The 14,255-nt window shown below is 42.0% G+C and overlaps 1 protein-coding gene across 1 annotated transcript in view; it reads left to right on the forward strand.

The window, feature by feature from the left end:
* The first annotated feature begins 4,682 nt into the window (after positions 1-4,682).
* Positions 4,683-14,255, forward strand: part of LOC119909371 (NACHT, LRR and PYD domains-containing protein 12-like) — a 216,718-nt gene continuing 207,145 nt past the window's right edge. Inside the window, exons 1-12 of the mRNA XM_038727570.1 lie at positions 4,683-4,872; positions 5,056-5,114; positions 7,780-7,882; positions 7,970-8,110; positions 8,530-8,637; positions 9,166-9,244; positions 10,095-10,320; positions 10,594-12,397; positions 12,487-12,660; positions 12,794-12,967; positions 13,101-13,274; positions 13,408-13,581. Coding sequence (XP_038583498.1) covers positions 4,829-4,872; positions 5,056-5,114; positions 7,780-7,882; positions 7,970-8,110; positions 8,530-8,637; positions 9,166-9,244; positions 10,095-10,320; positions 10,594-12,397; positions 12,487-12,660; positions 12,794-12,967; positions 13,101-13,274; positions 13,408-13,581 — 3,260 coding nt within the window. The 5' untranslated portion in view covers positions 4,683-4,828. The remainder of the gene's footprint in view (positions 4,873-5,055; positions 5,115-7,779; positions 7,883-7,969; positions 8,111-8,529; positions 8,638-9,165; positions 9,245-10,094; positions 10,321-10,593; positions 12,398-12,486; positions 12,661-12,793; positions 12,968-13,100; positions 13,275-13,407; positions 13,582-14,255) is intronic.

A 14,255-nucleotide genomic window follows, 5' to 3' on the forward strand; every position in this document is an offset into this window, starting at 1 on the left:
ACGTAGACGCTCCGACAGACAGTGCTTTCAGTTTGCTGCATGCATGGACACAGAACTGCGGTACAGCACACAGTAACGATGAAATGTGTGCTGTTATCACATTCTTCCTCTGTATGTACACATAAACAACAAGGCAGGGAAATATAAAAGGAATTTATTTTATTGTTTGGGTACATTATTGTTCAGTGTACATGCTCACATCTGAACCAAACTTTGCGTGCTTGATAACTCTCTGACCCCAGACATCTACACGTCAATACCGATTTATATTCATAGCGGCAAGTGCTATGTAGCTCCACATAGGGGACACAGGAAGTGACATATAGCACCTTCATGCGGCGACATAACCGCGTAGGAAATTCACAGCCGCACCGGCAGAGCTCCAGAATGTGCAACTCGGCCGGCTCACACGCGGACGCGCTTACAAGTGCGAGGGCCCGCCCAACGCTGCTTGCAGCTTTAATTTTCTCTTATTTTCCATGAGTTTTCCATGACTGGATAATTGGTCAGCTGTTTAGGGGTTAGATCCCACTGTGGCTTCAGCAATAGAGGCTTTGAACATTGCCCACTCATGTTCAATGTCCCCAACCTCCACAGGGGTGCCAGAAAAGCTCCGCCAGAGGTTTAAGTTGAAGATCTCATGGACAGGGGCCTCCTCCAGACATTCCCAGTTCATCCGCACTACCCGATTGGGCTTACCGCGTCTGTCCAGAATCTTGCCCTACCCCCTGACCCAACTCACCACCAGATGGTGATCAGTTGACAGCTCCGGTCTCACCACTGGAACGAGGACGGGCTCATCTGGAGGACACTCAGATGAAAATCCATTTCCACTCCAAAGCATGGTTTACCTCTCACTGAGCTCCTCCCCCACCACAGAGGGGTTTTAAGAGCCTGTCCAACTTTAAAATGAGCAGCAACATGAAGATCTGTGTTTCTGTTCAGGACCCTGAAGATCCTGATGTCATGAGGAATCTCACTGCCTCACCTCTGACCTTTACAAACTCTCACTGTTTTATCTCTCTGTTCCTCATGAACATTAGCTCTTTAGCTAACTCCACCACAGCCGGGTTCTGGTTCTGGAAAGTAAACAATAGGAGGAAAATAAATGGAAGAAGCACTTAAAAGGGGGAAAATGCCAAAAAGCTTAATATGACCTCTTTAATTCTTTGTTTGTTTGTTTGTTTTAAAGGGACAGTGCACATTGATGAACAGAAGGACTAAGTCCAAAATGTAAGTGAGCCAGATTTAGCCGTACAGATTCATTTAATCTGGAGTCCCTGGCAGGTTGATGGCAGAACAAAAAACATCAAACATGTCATCCAGAAAACATTCAAACAAACTTAAGCACATAATCCCAAGCAGAGAACCCAGGAACATGGATAAAACATAAAAACAGGAGTCACATAAACACAGACAAAAGCAGACGAGCACAAATAAGATGCCACATAGAAGACATCAGCATGTGAGCACAGACATTTGTAAAAACAATGACAGAAGCACTAATGCACATTCTGACTACATATTTGTATTTGTTGTTGGTAGTAGTACAGATGCAGCTCGCTACGTTACCTTTGTTGCAGATTGTTTTACACAAGATTTAATTAGAAGAAAATGTTATTGGTTTTTACATTTATATCTTTCTGTTGTATTTTTCTTCTTTCCAACACCGGGAACCGGCTACCGCAAAATAAATCTGTTAACAGCTTCATACTGCGTACTACTATGAAACGCAGTATGCTATATGTAGTACATACTGCGCTCGCAGGTAGTATGTAGTAGGGCTGGGCTATAAAACAATAATGATAATTATATAATTTTAGTGATATAGTCTACAGAGCTCCTGTTTATTCACTTTACTGAGATCCAAAACAGAAAAGCAGCAACTCGTCACACTGGAGAAGCTGGAATTATTACAGACTTTTTCTTCAGCGCTCTAAACTGAAGCCACTTTTCCAAAGCTCTTCCTACAGTCTGCATCACCAACATGCATCTGGGCCAAACAGTTCATCTCAGTATCCCAATCAGGTTTATTGCCAGCTACATTTTCACATACGAGCAATTTGATTGTGATTTCTGCATTATATTCTGTTTTAGTTTTAGATTTGAATCCTCACCTGCGACCTATATTTAGTTTCCCTTCATAGAAATAAAGACATTTCCAGCTGATGTTGGTGCAACACAAAGTGACGCAACAACAGGAAGTGTTATATACAGAAATAAACTCCTGAAGTATTTTTCACAGTAATCAGTATTTCATTCCATATTAATAAAAACAGATTTCACTTTATTGACTATTCGGCCAGACGCCACAGTCTAAAATGATGATTTAGCTTCAATCTGTCAGTTTTCAGATTTCAAGTTATTTTGCAGCTGTTATTTCCAGACTTTCATAAAATGTACAAAACAACCTTGAATGATGGTTTTAAACATTATTATTTGTCCATTTTACACAAAGTCCGTCAGCTGCAGCACTTTCCAAGTAAAAGTTCAAGCTGTCTTTTTAAAACTCTGCAAACTGAATCAGATATGGTTTGAAAGTTTGTTTTCTAGAGCACAATGTTGACTAGTTCATATATCAGATATCTAGAAGAGATGTGTTCATGTGACAAACTGGAATATGTTTCTAATGCGTTAGCTAATCTTTAAAGCCTGTTACACTGGACTCTCGTCTTCCAGCTTTTCTCACTTGCTAACATGCATCGATCCAAACTCTTCACACAGTCAGAGAAACAGAAGTGTGTGTGGATCAAACTGTCAATCACTTTTATTGCTAATTGCTGCACACATTCAATGAGCACTTTCTCTAAAATCAGGAACTCTTTTTTCTTTCCTGCTCCACCTCCTGCAGAACTCTTTATATTAATCAAAACAGCATTTCTGCACCAAACAATCTGAAATCTCTAGAAGAGCTCAGCAGAATATTGACTTCAATGCGTCTGTGTAGAGAACTGTGTGCAGTGTTTTGAACAAAGAGCTGCAGTCTGAGTGGAAAGCAGGAAATGTGCTTTCATTTGAGCAGATTTGCTTCAGAGGGTTGGAACATGAATTACAGGTGATACTGCAGCACTGAACTTTAGGAACTAGACTTTAGTTTGAACTTTTTCTTTTTCCAAAGTAAATGACGGAATGATAAAGAAACAAGTCCTTCCTTTTTCCACTTCAAAGATGAAAGTTCATCATTTCTGTAGAATGCTCCTTGTAATCAGTGTTTTTAGCTCAGTGTGTCATCAGTGACAGTGTTTGCTTTCTGACTGAGAGTTGTTGCCTGTGTTTGGTCCAACCAGTTTATTTTGAGACATGTATGAAGTGTTTTGGTGGTTTTAGTGAGTGTTGGAGGTGAGATTAACTGTTTGGCCCAGATGCATGCTGCATCATATTAGAATCTATTACGATCTCTGAGTTGTACTCTGATCTGTGGAGCCAGTGAGTTCTTGTAAACGTTCTTGTGAGACTCGACCTTGTCAGATTCCCAGAGAACACTGATATCTGGCAGCCTGACGCCTGAGCTGCTGTCTCTAGCTGATCAGTCTAACTGTTGTCTCCCTAACAAGGACAGTTACATGAGAGAAAGAACTAGAGCTGGAAGGTCAGTGAACACTTGAGGGCTCAGATAACGACTCCAAGCTACACCTGTCTTACCCAAATATATATTAGACATATTATATATGGAAGTCTCTTTGGATAAAAGCGTCAGCTAAATGATTCATTTTGGGAGGAAAAACATCAAACTTTCATCAGCAGATGCTTTTGTCCTGGTCTCTCTTATTTAAGCACAACTTCTCTCCACACAGATATTAGATTTGCAATAAGAAGGACATTCTCTTTAAGAACAATATTTTACTTGTCGGTCAGCTGTTTGATACTAATGGCAGGCTGTAGAGCTACTCAGACTTTTTGATGACGAATCAAATTCCCATATCAGTTAAAGAGTCTGCGATTGTTTTTGATGCCGTTCCTTCAGGAGGCAGGATGCTGCTGGACGCATTAACTTCCTGTGGCCACACTATCACACTATCACTTTATTTGACTCTGCTGCAAGCAACAGGTCAATTCAAAACTAATACGAGATTTATTCCAAAAAGGTGTTGTTACTATTCCTTCCATAACATCGTGTTAGAATAGTATAATAGAGAGTGTGTCTTGGGATAAAGTGTGGTTATTACCCTTTAAATATTTGCTCACTAAGAAAGTGAGAGAAGTTTTGTGTAAAGTGATTCAGTGGTTCTACCCAGCGAAATCTTTCTTTAAAGATATAAACAGAATATTCAAACTGAGTGTTCTCTCTGTGAAAATGCAGAGGAAAATGTTTCCCATTTATTTTGGAACTGTTCTCATACTGAGAGTTTCTTTGTGTTTAAAGGATGTTTTCTTTGGTGTTTTTGATTTCAGGGAGGAGAAGAAAGGACTATATTTCATAACAAATCTGTTATTCTTTCTTGCCAATTACCATATCCACAAAATGTTATATTCAGCTCTTATGATTTATGGATGTGACTGATGTTGGAACTCAAGAACAGAAGTTGGTACTTTTTCATCAGAAAGCCTAAATGAATCTCTTAAAGTATATATTTGTATATTTTTTGTACCCTGGAGAATGAAATGTTGTATATGTCATTATATGTTGTTGCTTGTGCTGACATTTTCAATACAGACAATTTATTTTTTTTAAATTGACAGGAAACTCACCCTCTTTCTGGGGCTTTTCTCACTTCCCCAATTTGTGCCTCCTCCACTCCTCCAGTTCGCATCTCGGGTGGGAGGGATAAGACGCCGAGCGAGGATCAAATTTGGGAAATGAAATGAAAAAGGTGCGACTAAGTGGTGCATGACACGTTTCCTCACACAAGACTCCGAGGACGAATCAGAAAGGTATGTTATGTCCTTTTTAACTAACTCTAGAAAATCGCCGGGACCGATTGGCATAAAGTTTCTCTTCCTCTTTTAAACCACAGGTCAGCTGAAAGTCACAAGTTAAACTGAAACTTAATTTTAATCTTGGGTATTAAAAAGTGGATTTAACTTTGCTCGTACTTCTCAACCTGTCTGCTGCAGAGAGCCACAGAAACAGGAGACTGCTTGGAGAAAAGAAAGAGAGGAAGCTGAACTTCCAGGTAAGTTCACTAAACATGTGTCTGTTAACGTTACTTGAGTCCAGCTATCGTTGTACTTGGCATCATTTTGATCCGTTTATTACAATTTAACCACAGCAACATGTTTATTTTGGGTCCATCCCGCTGTAGGAAACCAGATTAAAGCCCAATATTTGCTGATTGTGTTTACTGCTTTAAAAGAGCTGCCGTTAATACTAAAGATTTAATAAGCCACCAAAAAAAACACCTACAGTGCGACCAGTTTAGTCATATACCTTTTAAAATGGATCCAGCAAACTGGAAAAATATTTAAGAGGCTAAAGGTTAGCCCTGGCCCAGCAGAGTTCAGAGTTCTCTCATACAAAGGCTGCAGTAAAGCAACACACACTGGAGAATACTTTTAAAAGGAGACAGAAACTTCATTTAATGTAGTGCACTGTTCAACTGTACTAGGAAATTACAAGTATCTCTCAGCAGATATTAAATTACTCGATTGGGATCCGGGACAAAAATACATGATCAGGACCTCCCTACAAAAAAGGCTTCAAGTCCAAATTCTTTCATCACTTCTCTCTGAAGTCCCTGCATCTGCTCTTCTTCTCTGAAAATGGCAAATGTTGCATTTTCCCCGACCTGCTTGGAGCCTGATCATTTCTGCCTGCAGCTATATTGTTATAATTTTTTATAGTATATAAAGAAATAATATAATAACAGGCTATAATTTTACCTGCTAACAAATCCCATTATTCTGTTGAACCTTAGCTCTCTAACGTCTCTGTGTAACGGTACAAAAAGCTCTTTCAGACATGTTGCTGTCACAACGCCACACTTTATTTAAACTTCACAAAGAACTTGGAGTATTGATATGCAAGTGTAATACGGTCAGAAACTGGGACTACTTCATTTCAGTTGTGAGCCCGGCTTCCTCTTCATTCTTATCCAACTTTCTCAACAATAACACATCTGAGCCCGTCGCTCCTAGCCAACCTGTGCTACTTGTGACCTGACTCAGGGGGTGTTCACAATGCTGCTGCAACATAATGTTAAAAGAATTTTCCAGGATATTTGACTTTTTCTCTTAATTTCCACGAGTTTTCCATGACTGGATAATTGGTCAGTTGTTTTCCAGGACGTGTGGGAACCCTGAATGAGCAGTAATCTCGTACAATATAAAAAGTAAAAACAGAACACAGATTTCTGTTTACTTACGCTTTATTGTATTAAATATGTACAAACATTGAATGTCAACATTTAGGCTTCTGAAAACTCCCCCACATTACCTGCGCCCACATCGTTAAAGGTGAGGCGCTACATGACTTGTGTGATACAAGAGAGCCACTAACCTGAAAAAACACACTCATATTAAAATTAATTTCAATATTCCTACCAAATTATATGCTTATAATATTCAGCCTCACTTAAAAAAATGAAACCCATTTATTTTAACGGCTGTGAAATATAAAAAACATTAAATATTTCTAAGCGGTGAGTAGGCTTACTGTCACATCTTAAAAACCTACAACTAGCCTACAAGGCTTTTGTTCCTTATAATTATGAAGAACAAAAAATAACACTAGTATAAATAAATGCAGAAATAAATCATATATAAATACATTTTGGTAGTAAAGGCTATTTCTTTATTTTTACATTCACTTATTTATTTATACTTGTAGTTTTTTTTCCTTTTATAGCAGTGGATACAACGCACTGAAAAGCAGCTTGTCCATGGACTTTGAATTACATATTATTATTGTCTAATTATAAATATAATAAATAAAGCAGTCGGTGGGGACTTGCCCGACCCTGACCTCTGACCTCTCAGCAGTTTTCAGTCCCAGCAGTAGATATTGTACTTGTATTACAGAAGCAGTATTTGTAGTAGTAGCACTATTAGAAGTGACAATAATTACAAACTGTAAAGTCTTTACAGGGACAAACGAGTAAAAAGGCCTTTAAAGAAAAGTGTTTGGAAGCCAAAGTCTGTTTGAAGAAGAGCTTTAATAGCAGACACCATCTGTGGCAGCCTGAGGTTCTGGAGGTTCTGGTCCCCCTTTGTTAGGAACCAGGACTGAGGAACAGAGTGAAGGGCCCCGCCCGGGGATCTCAAGCTGCATTCTGCCTCATTACAAACCAACGCGTCCAAAATCTAGTAGTGAACCAACTGATCCACACTGCTGCTTCATGACATCTTCCAGTGCTGAGCTGATCTTTAGTTCATCAGATGGTTAGTTAGCACCATCTAGTGGACAGGTAGCAGAACTACATCAGACACCAGGACTAACGAGGAAGAAATTAGCAGCTTCTTCTCTCCCAGTGTTTCCTCCACACATGAAGAAGTGTCTGTTAGTTCAGCAGGTGAGAATCCGACCAGAAGCATCTGTAATGTCTGATAACCAGGATCAGGATTTAAACCATGATGTTTGGGTGTACTGTAACGAATCTTGACAGTCTAATTTCATCTGATATATTTTGTGGTCAACATACTGAACTTCTGGGTGAATCTGGGGGCTGTGTAACACATTTTGGGGTCATCAGATCCTGTTTAGGGCTCCAACAAGGTTTCTGTCGGTCCTGAATATTTGTGTCATGTTACTGAGAGGAAGGAGAACTAAAGTGTCCTGAGATGTAAAGCTTGTTGTAATGAATGAGTGCAGCTCTCTCAGCATGTTGTTGTGTTTGTGTGAAGGTGTGGGCTCTGCTATGAATCAGTGTGAGGACAGAGAGGAGGGAGTCCCTCCCTCTAAAAGCACTCTGTGTGGGGAACATGACAGCCAGACCAAAGCTCAGAGGTGAGATGAGGATCTCTAACTGTCCAGGACTCAAATCACTCCACCATCATTATTCACTCTCAAAGCTCTGTGTGTGTTGTGTTGAAGCCCAGAGCAGCAGCAGGGACCAGATTCTGTTGGACCAGGACCTGGACCTGGACCTGGACCCAGCTGTGTGTCCATCAGGAGTGACTGGTCTAAGGGCAAACTTATTGACTTCAAAGGTGGACACCACTCTGCTGATCAAAGGTCAGCATGTTAAATGTTTGTGTCTCTCCTGAGATGAGGTTTGGTGTCTTTGTTTTGATCACTTCATGTTCTTAACTCTTCACTTTTTTCAAACTGGTCTCACATTTTGCAGATCTTAGTCCAAATATCAAAACCACAGTTAAAATCCACAAACAGCTGGATGCAGGTTTGAGAATGTATAAGAACATTGTCTATGGAGCCTCCTCTTGCTCAATGGAGGTGAATGAAGTTTAGTTTTGAGCTACTAACAGTAAAGTTGCAGCTGGACAGATAAACAACAACTGAAAGTCGCTATAAAACTCTGTAACGCTGACAAACTGCAGATTCAGCTGAAAACTCACTACCAGAGACACCAACACATAAATATATCTATTAAATCTGCTTTGAGGACACATCTGATTTGTTATTTCATTGTTCAGGATCCATCGGCAGAGACCAGATTCTCCTGGACCCAGCTGTGTGTCCGTGAACAGCGACCGTCATGTCCCTGTTCACTTCAAAGCTGGACATAATGATGCTGAACAAAAGTAAGAATCTTAAATGTTTGTGTTGTTTTGTTGACTCTCCTAAAAAGAGCTCTCAGGTAGGTCTTGGTTCAGCACTGTTTTTTGTTAATTAAAAATAATAATAGACTCTTTATTTATTCCCAGAGGGAAATTCTCATGTCACATCAGCAGCACAGAAATGAACCAGGTTCAAAGAACAGTGCAAAACAAATGGAAAACACATGAGAAAGTAAAAATATTAAAAGTATGAGCATGCCCTTTTGTCTGCTGCTTACTGTAACTGTAAGTCCAGTTAGAGTCCAGTAGGACCTCAGCAGCCTCCTCGTCCGCTGATGTCCACTGAGACACAGCTGGATGAGTAAAACAGCAGCATTTTCTCCTGTCCAGTCTACCCTGCACCCAGCGGTGTTTCCATGGAAAGTGACCAGATCATACATTTTTATACCAAGATCTGGTATAGGTGTATGAGGATCTGTTTCTACCAGATATAACACAGCACATGTAACACTGTTTGTCATTATATGTTCAAATCATCATATTTCTTCACAGAGTTGATGAGCAGAGCTCAGAGGTTCCCAGTGGTCAGTCTGCCCAGCAGCATCAAACAGACCTGGACTCCATATTTATGGTGTGTAAATGTACAAGCTCAGCTACTACTGCTAATTACAGGAGCCAGCACAAAAATGTCATTGAAATTATTTCTATAAATTATTTTATATTTAATTTCTGGATGATGTTCACAGGCAGCCATAATCCATAAAGCTGCAGTCAGTCCCAGCTGATAACCTATTGTGAGATCAGATATTTTAGAGGAAAACTAGAATATGTTGGAGCTAACAGGAATACGCTCAGTCTGGGTGCTAGTTCTGTTTGTCACAGCAGAACATCACTTAAGACCAAATATGAAATAAAGAGCTGAGAGAGGGTTGATATGCTGTTTATTTCTTCCCTCTGCAGTAACAACATAACAGAATGTATGTTTAGCTGCATCGACACAAAGATACAAAAATACTCTTTTTCATTCACGCACTTGTAATGAAAGTTATTGCACTGCACAACTGTAGTCCATCACTCCACCAGCCCACTGATACGCACCAATTTTAACTGTGTGACGTCAGTTAGGCTACACTACCACCGCAGGGCTCCCACTATAGAATAACCAGCACCATATGGAAACAGTCCTCAATAACACCAACTTGTTCTACAGAACATCTGACTGATACACTCAGTATCAACATTTCTGTGATTTGCTTAATTTGTTCTTTAACAGCATTTACTCATTATGTAGAAATCTCAGCAAGCAATATGTTTCCTTTAAAAATATTATAGGAGACAGGGCAGTCCACAAAGTAAATAGTGAAGCAGCATTCTGATCCAGTCTCCATGCTGCACTCTGCAGACCAGCAGGCTTTCTGTCTGTCACAGATGATCTGATGTTGACTTCTACCAGTTCAACTTTACATTTTCTTCTGTTCCAGCTGCTCCAGGAAAACATTGGCAGGTTTGTGAAGAACGAGGTGAAGAAGTTCCAGAGAGTTCTGAGTCCAGATTACCCAGCATGCTTAGAGAGCCAGAGGGAGGATGAGGAGGTGTTGGACGGTGAGGAGGAGCAGAGGAGGAGCAGCAGAGAGGCATTTCTGAAGATCACACTGCACTTCCTGAGGAGAATGAAGCAGGAGGAGCTGGCTGAGCGTCTGCAGAGCAGTAAGAGGATTTGAACAGATTTAACATGATGGAAAGAGGAAATGGAGGCAACATGGGAGAAGTTTCCATTTCAAACTCTGCTGTTAATATGATGCACACATTTGGATCAGATCTATGAATTCTTCTGGGCTGAAACTCAGAAACTGTTCACAGCTGATGAGCTGAAGAGATTTCATGGAGGAGGAAAATAAATACCATCTTGATGTCTTAAAGTTTACATTTATCAGATTTACTGTAGCATCCACTTATTAATCACATTTCTTCTTCATTCAGGAACTGCTGCTCCAATGTGCCGACGTAAACTCAAGTCTAACCTGAAGAAGAAGTTCCAGTGTGTCTTTGAGGGGATTGCTAAAGCAGGAAACCCAACCCTTCTGAACCAGATCTACACAGAGCTCTACATCACAGAGGGAGGGACTGCAGAGGTCAATGATGAACATGAGGTCAGACAGATTGAAACAGCATCCAGGAAACCAGACAGACCAGAAACAACCATCAGACAAGAAGACATCTTTAAAGCCTCACCTGGAAGAGATGAACCAATCAGAACAGTGATGACAAAGGGAGTGGCTGGCATTGGGAAAACAGTCTTAACACAGAAGTTCACTCTGGACTGGGCTGAAGACAAAGCCAACCAGGACATACAGTTCACATTTCCATTCACTTTCAGAGAGCTGAATGTGCTGAAAGAGAAAAAGTACAGCTTGGTGGAACTTGTTCATCACTTCTTTCCTGAAACCAAAGAAGCAGGAATCTGCAGCTTTGAAGAGTTCCAGGTTGTGTTCATCTTTGACGGTCTGGATGAGTGTCGACTTCCTCTGGACTTCCACAACAATGAGGTCCTGACTGATGTTACAGAGTCCACCTCAGTGGATGTGCTGCTGACAAACCTCATCAGGGGGAACCTGCTTCCCTCTGCTCGCCTCTGGATAACCACACGACCTGCAGCAGCCAATCAGATCCCTCCTGAGTGTGTTGACATGGTGACAGAGGTCAGAGGGTTCAGTGACCCACAGAAGGAGGAGTACTTCAGGAAGAGGTTCAGAGATGAGGAGCAGGCCAGCAGAATCATCTCCCACATCAAGACATCACGAAGCCTCCACATCATGTGCCACATCCCAGTCTTCTGCTGGATCACTGCTACAGTTCTGGAGGAGGTGTTGAAGACCAGAGAGGGAGGAGAGCTGCCCAAGACCCTGACTGAGATGTACATCCACTTCCTGGTGGTTCAGTCCAAACTGAAGAACGTCAAGTATGATGGAGGAGCTGAGACAGATCCACACTGGAGTCCAGAGAGCAGGAAGATGATTGAGTCTCTGGGAAAACTGGCTTTTGAGCAGCTGCAGAAAGGAAACCTGATCTTCTATGAATCAGACCTGACAGAGTGTGGCATCGATATCAGAGCAGCCTCAGTGTACTCAGGAGTGTTCACACAGATCTTTAAAGAGGAGAGAGGGCTGTACCAGGACAAGGTGTTCTGCTTCGTCCATCTGAGCGTTCAGGAGTTTCTGGCTGCTCTTCATGTCCATCTGACCTTCATCAACTCTGGTGTCAATCTGCTGGCAGAAGAACAAACAACCTCCCGGCTGTCTAAAGTCTTCAGAGACAAACTTAAACTAACACATCTCTACCAGAGTGCTGTGGACAAGGCCTTACAGAGTCCAAATGGACACCTGGACTTGTTCCTCCGCTTCCTCCTGGGTCTCTCACTGCAGACCAATCAGACTCTCCTACGAGGTCTGCTGACGCAGACAGGAAGTAGCTCACAGACCAACCAGAAAACAGTTGAGTACATCAAGAAGAAGATCAGTGAGAATCTGTCTCCAGAGAGAAGCATCAATCTGTTCCACTGTCTGAATGAACTGAATGATCGTTCTCTAGTGGAGGAGATCCAACAGTCCCTGAGTTCAGGAAGTCTCTCCACAGATAAACTCTCTCCTGCTCAGTGGTCAGCTCTGGTCTTCATCTTACTGTCATCAGAAAAAGATCTGGACGTGTTTGACCTGAAGAAATACTCTGCTTCAGAGGAGGCTCTTCTGAGGCTGCTGCCAGTGGTCAAAGCCTCCAACAAAGTTCTGTAGGTGGATAAATGGATGTGCAATTTCTAAAACTGTATATTTGACAAATAAAACATTCAGTTTGTGTTCATTGCTAATCCTTTTTCAGGTTGAGTGGCTGTAACCTCTCAGAGAGAAGCTGTGAAGCTCTGTCCTCAGCTCTCAGCTCCCAGTCCTCTAGTCTGAGAGAGCTGGACCTGAGTAACAACAACCTGCAGGATTCAGGAGTGAAGCTGATGTCTGCTGGACTGAAGAGTCCACACTGTACACTGGAAACTCTCAGGTCAGTAATAAGCTGTTTCGTTTAAATCCTCTTCATCTGGTTTTAGGTTCATGTTAGTGAAAATGGTCTGTAGGATTTTCCTGCAGACATGATTTTCTAAAACACAGAGTTTATGATGTTTTCCTGATTCCAGTCTGTCAGGCTGTCTGATCACAGAGGAAGGCTGTGCTTCTCTGGCCTCAGCTCTGAGCTCCAACCCCTCCCATCTGAGAGAGCTGGACCTGAGTAACAACAACCTGCAGGATTCAGGAGTGAAGCTGCTGTCTGCCGGACTCGAGAGTCCACACTGTACACTGGAAACTCTCAGGTCAGTAATAAGCTGTTTCGTTTAAATCCTCTTCATCTGGTTTTAGGTTCATGTTAGTGGAAATGGTCTGTAGGATTTTCCTGCAGACGTGATTTTCTAAAACACAGAGTTTATGATGTTTTCCTCATTCCAGGCTGTCAGGCTGTCTGATCACAGAGGAAGGCTGTGCTTCTCTGGCCTCAGCTCTGAGCTCCAACCCCTCCCATCTGAGAGAGCTGGACCTGAGTAACAACAACCTGCAGGATTCAGGAGTGAAGCTGATGTCTGCTGGACTCAAGAGTCCACACTGTACACTGGAAACTCTCAGGTCAGTAATAAGCTGTTTCGTTTAAATCCTCTTCATCTGGTTTTAGGTTCATGTTAGTGAAAATGGTCTGTAGGATTTTCCTGCAGACGTGATTTTCTAAAACACAGAGTTTATGATGTTTTCCTGATTCCAGGCTGTCAGGCTGTCTGATCACAGAGGAAGGCTGTGCTTCTCTGGCCTCAGCTCTGAGCTCCAACCCCTCCCATCTGAGAGAGCTGGACCTGAGCTACAATCATCCAGGAGACTCAGGGGTGAAGCTGCTGTCTGCTGGATTGGAGAATCCACACTGGAGACTGGACACACTCAGGTTTGGACAGATAGCAAGAGCTCACACACTGCAGGTGTCTCTATTTTCTGTTATTTTCTGTCAGTCTACTGGAGTCCATCATCATGAAGGAATTCTTATTCCTCCTCATTCTGTTCAGAGCAGTGAGTAGGCCTGAGATAGGAAACACACGGCTCTCCAGAAGTCTTATCGATTGGAAACCATTAGAAACATCAGAAACTTGGATGTAAAGTCATTCTAATGTGAGACCTGCTTGCAGCATTTCTCTATGGATAGAATCAGGGGTGGACTGGTAATCTGGCATACCAGGTAAATGCCTTGTGGGCCGACGAAACTTTGGGGCCAGTGAAACATAAATTACTTATTTATTCAACTGTTTTAAAAAATGGGCCAACGGTCGGCCCATAAAGCATGTACCGCAGCACATTGGGTAATTTTCTATACTGACATTGGGCTGGCCCAATCACATCTCTTACAAACCCCCCCCTCCTCCTCTGCCTTCTGTTTCTTGAGTTGTGGGCCAAATAAAATTAAATTCTGCAGATGGATGCCACCAAATGCGCAAAATAACCGATATGTTAGCAGGAGGAGAGTGGAGGTGAAGCGGTAAGCATGGAGTAGCTCAGCCTGTAGGGAGGGAGCAGGGAGGGAGGGTCATAGTGTCATTTACACTGGGGACGCTGGGGACATGTCCC

Source organism: Micropterus salmoides, unplaced genomic scaffold (assembly GCF_014851395.1).
Source record: "Micropterus salmoides isolate LMB-PRFRI ecotype aquatic unplaced genomic scaffold, ASM1485139v1 Ms_hic_scaffold_18, whole genome shotgun sequence".
NCBI classification, from domain to species: Eukaryota; Metazoa; Chordata; class Actinopteri; order Centrarchiformes; family Centrarchidae; genus Micropterus; species Micropterus salmoides.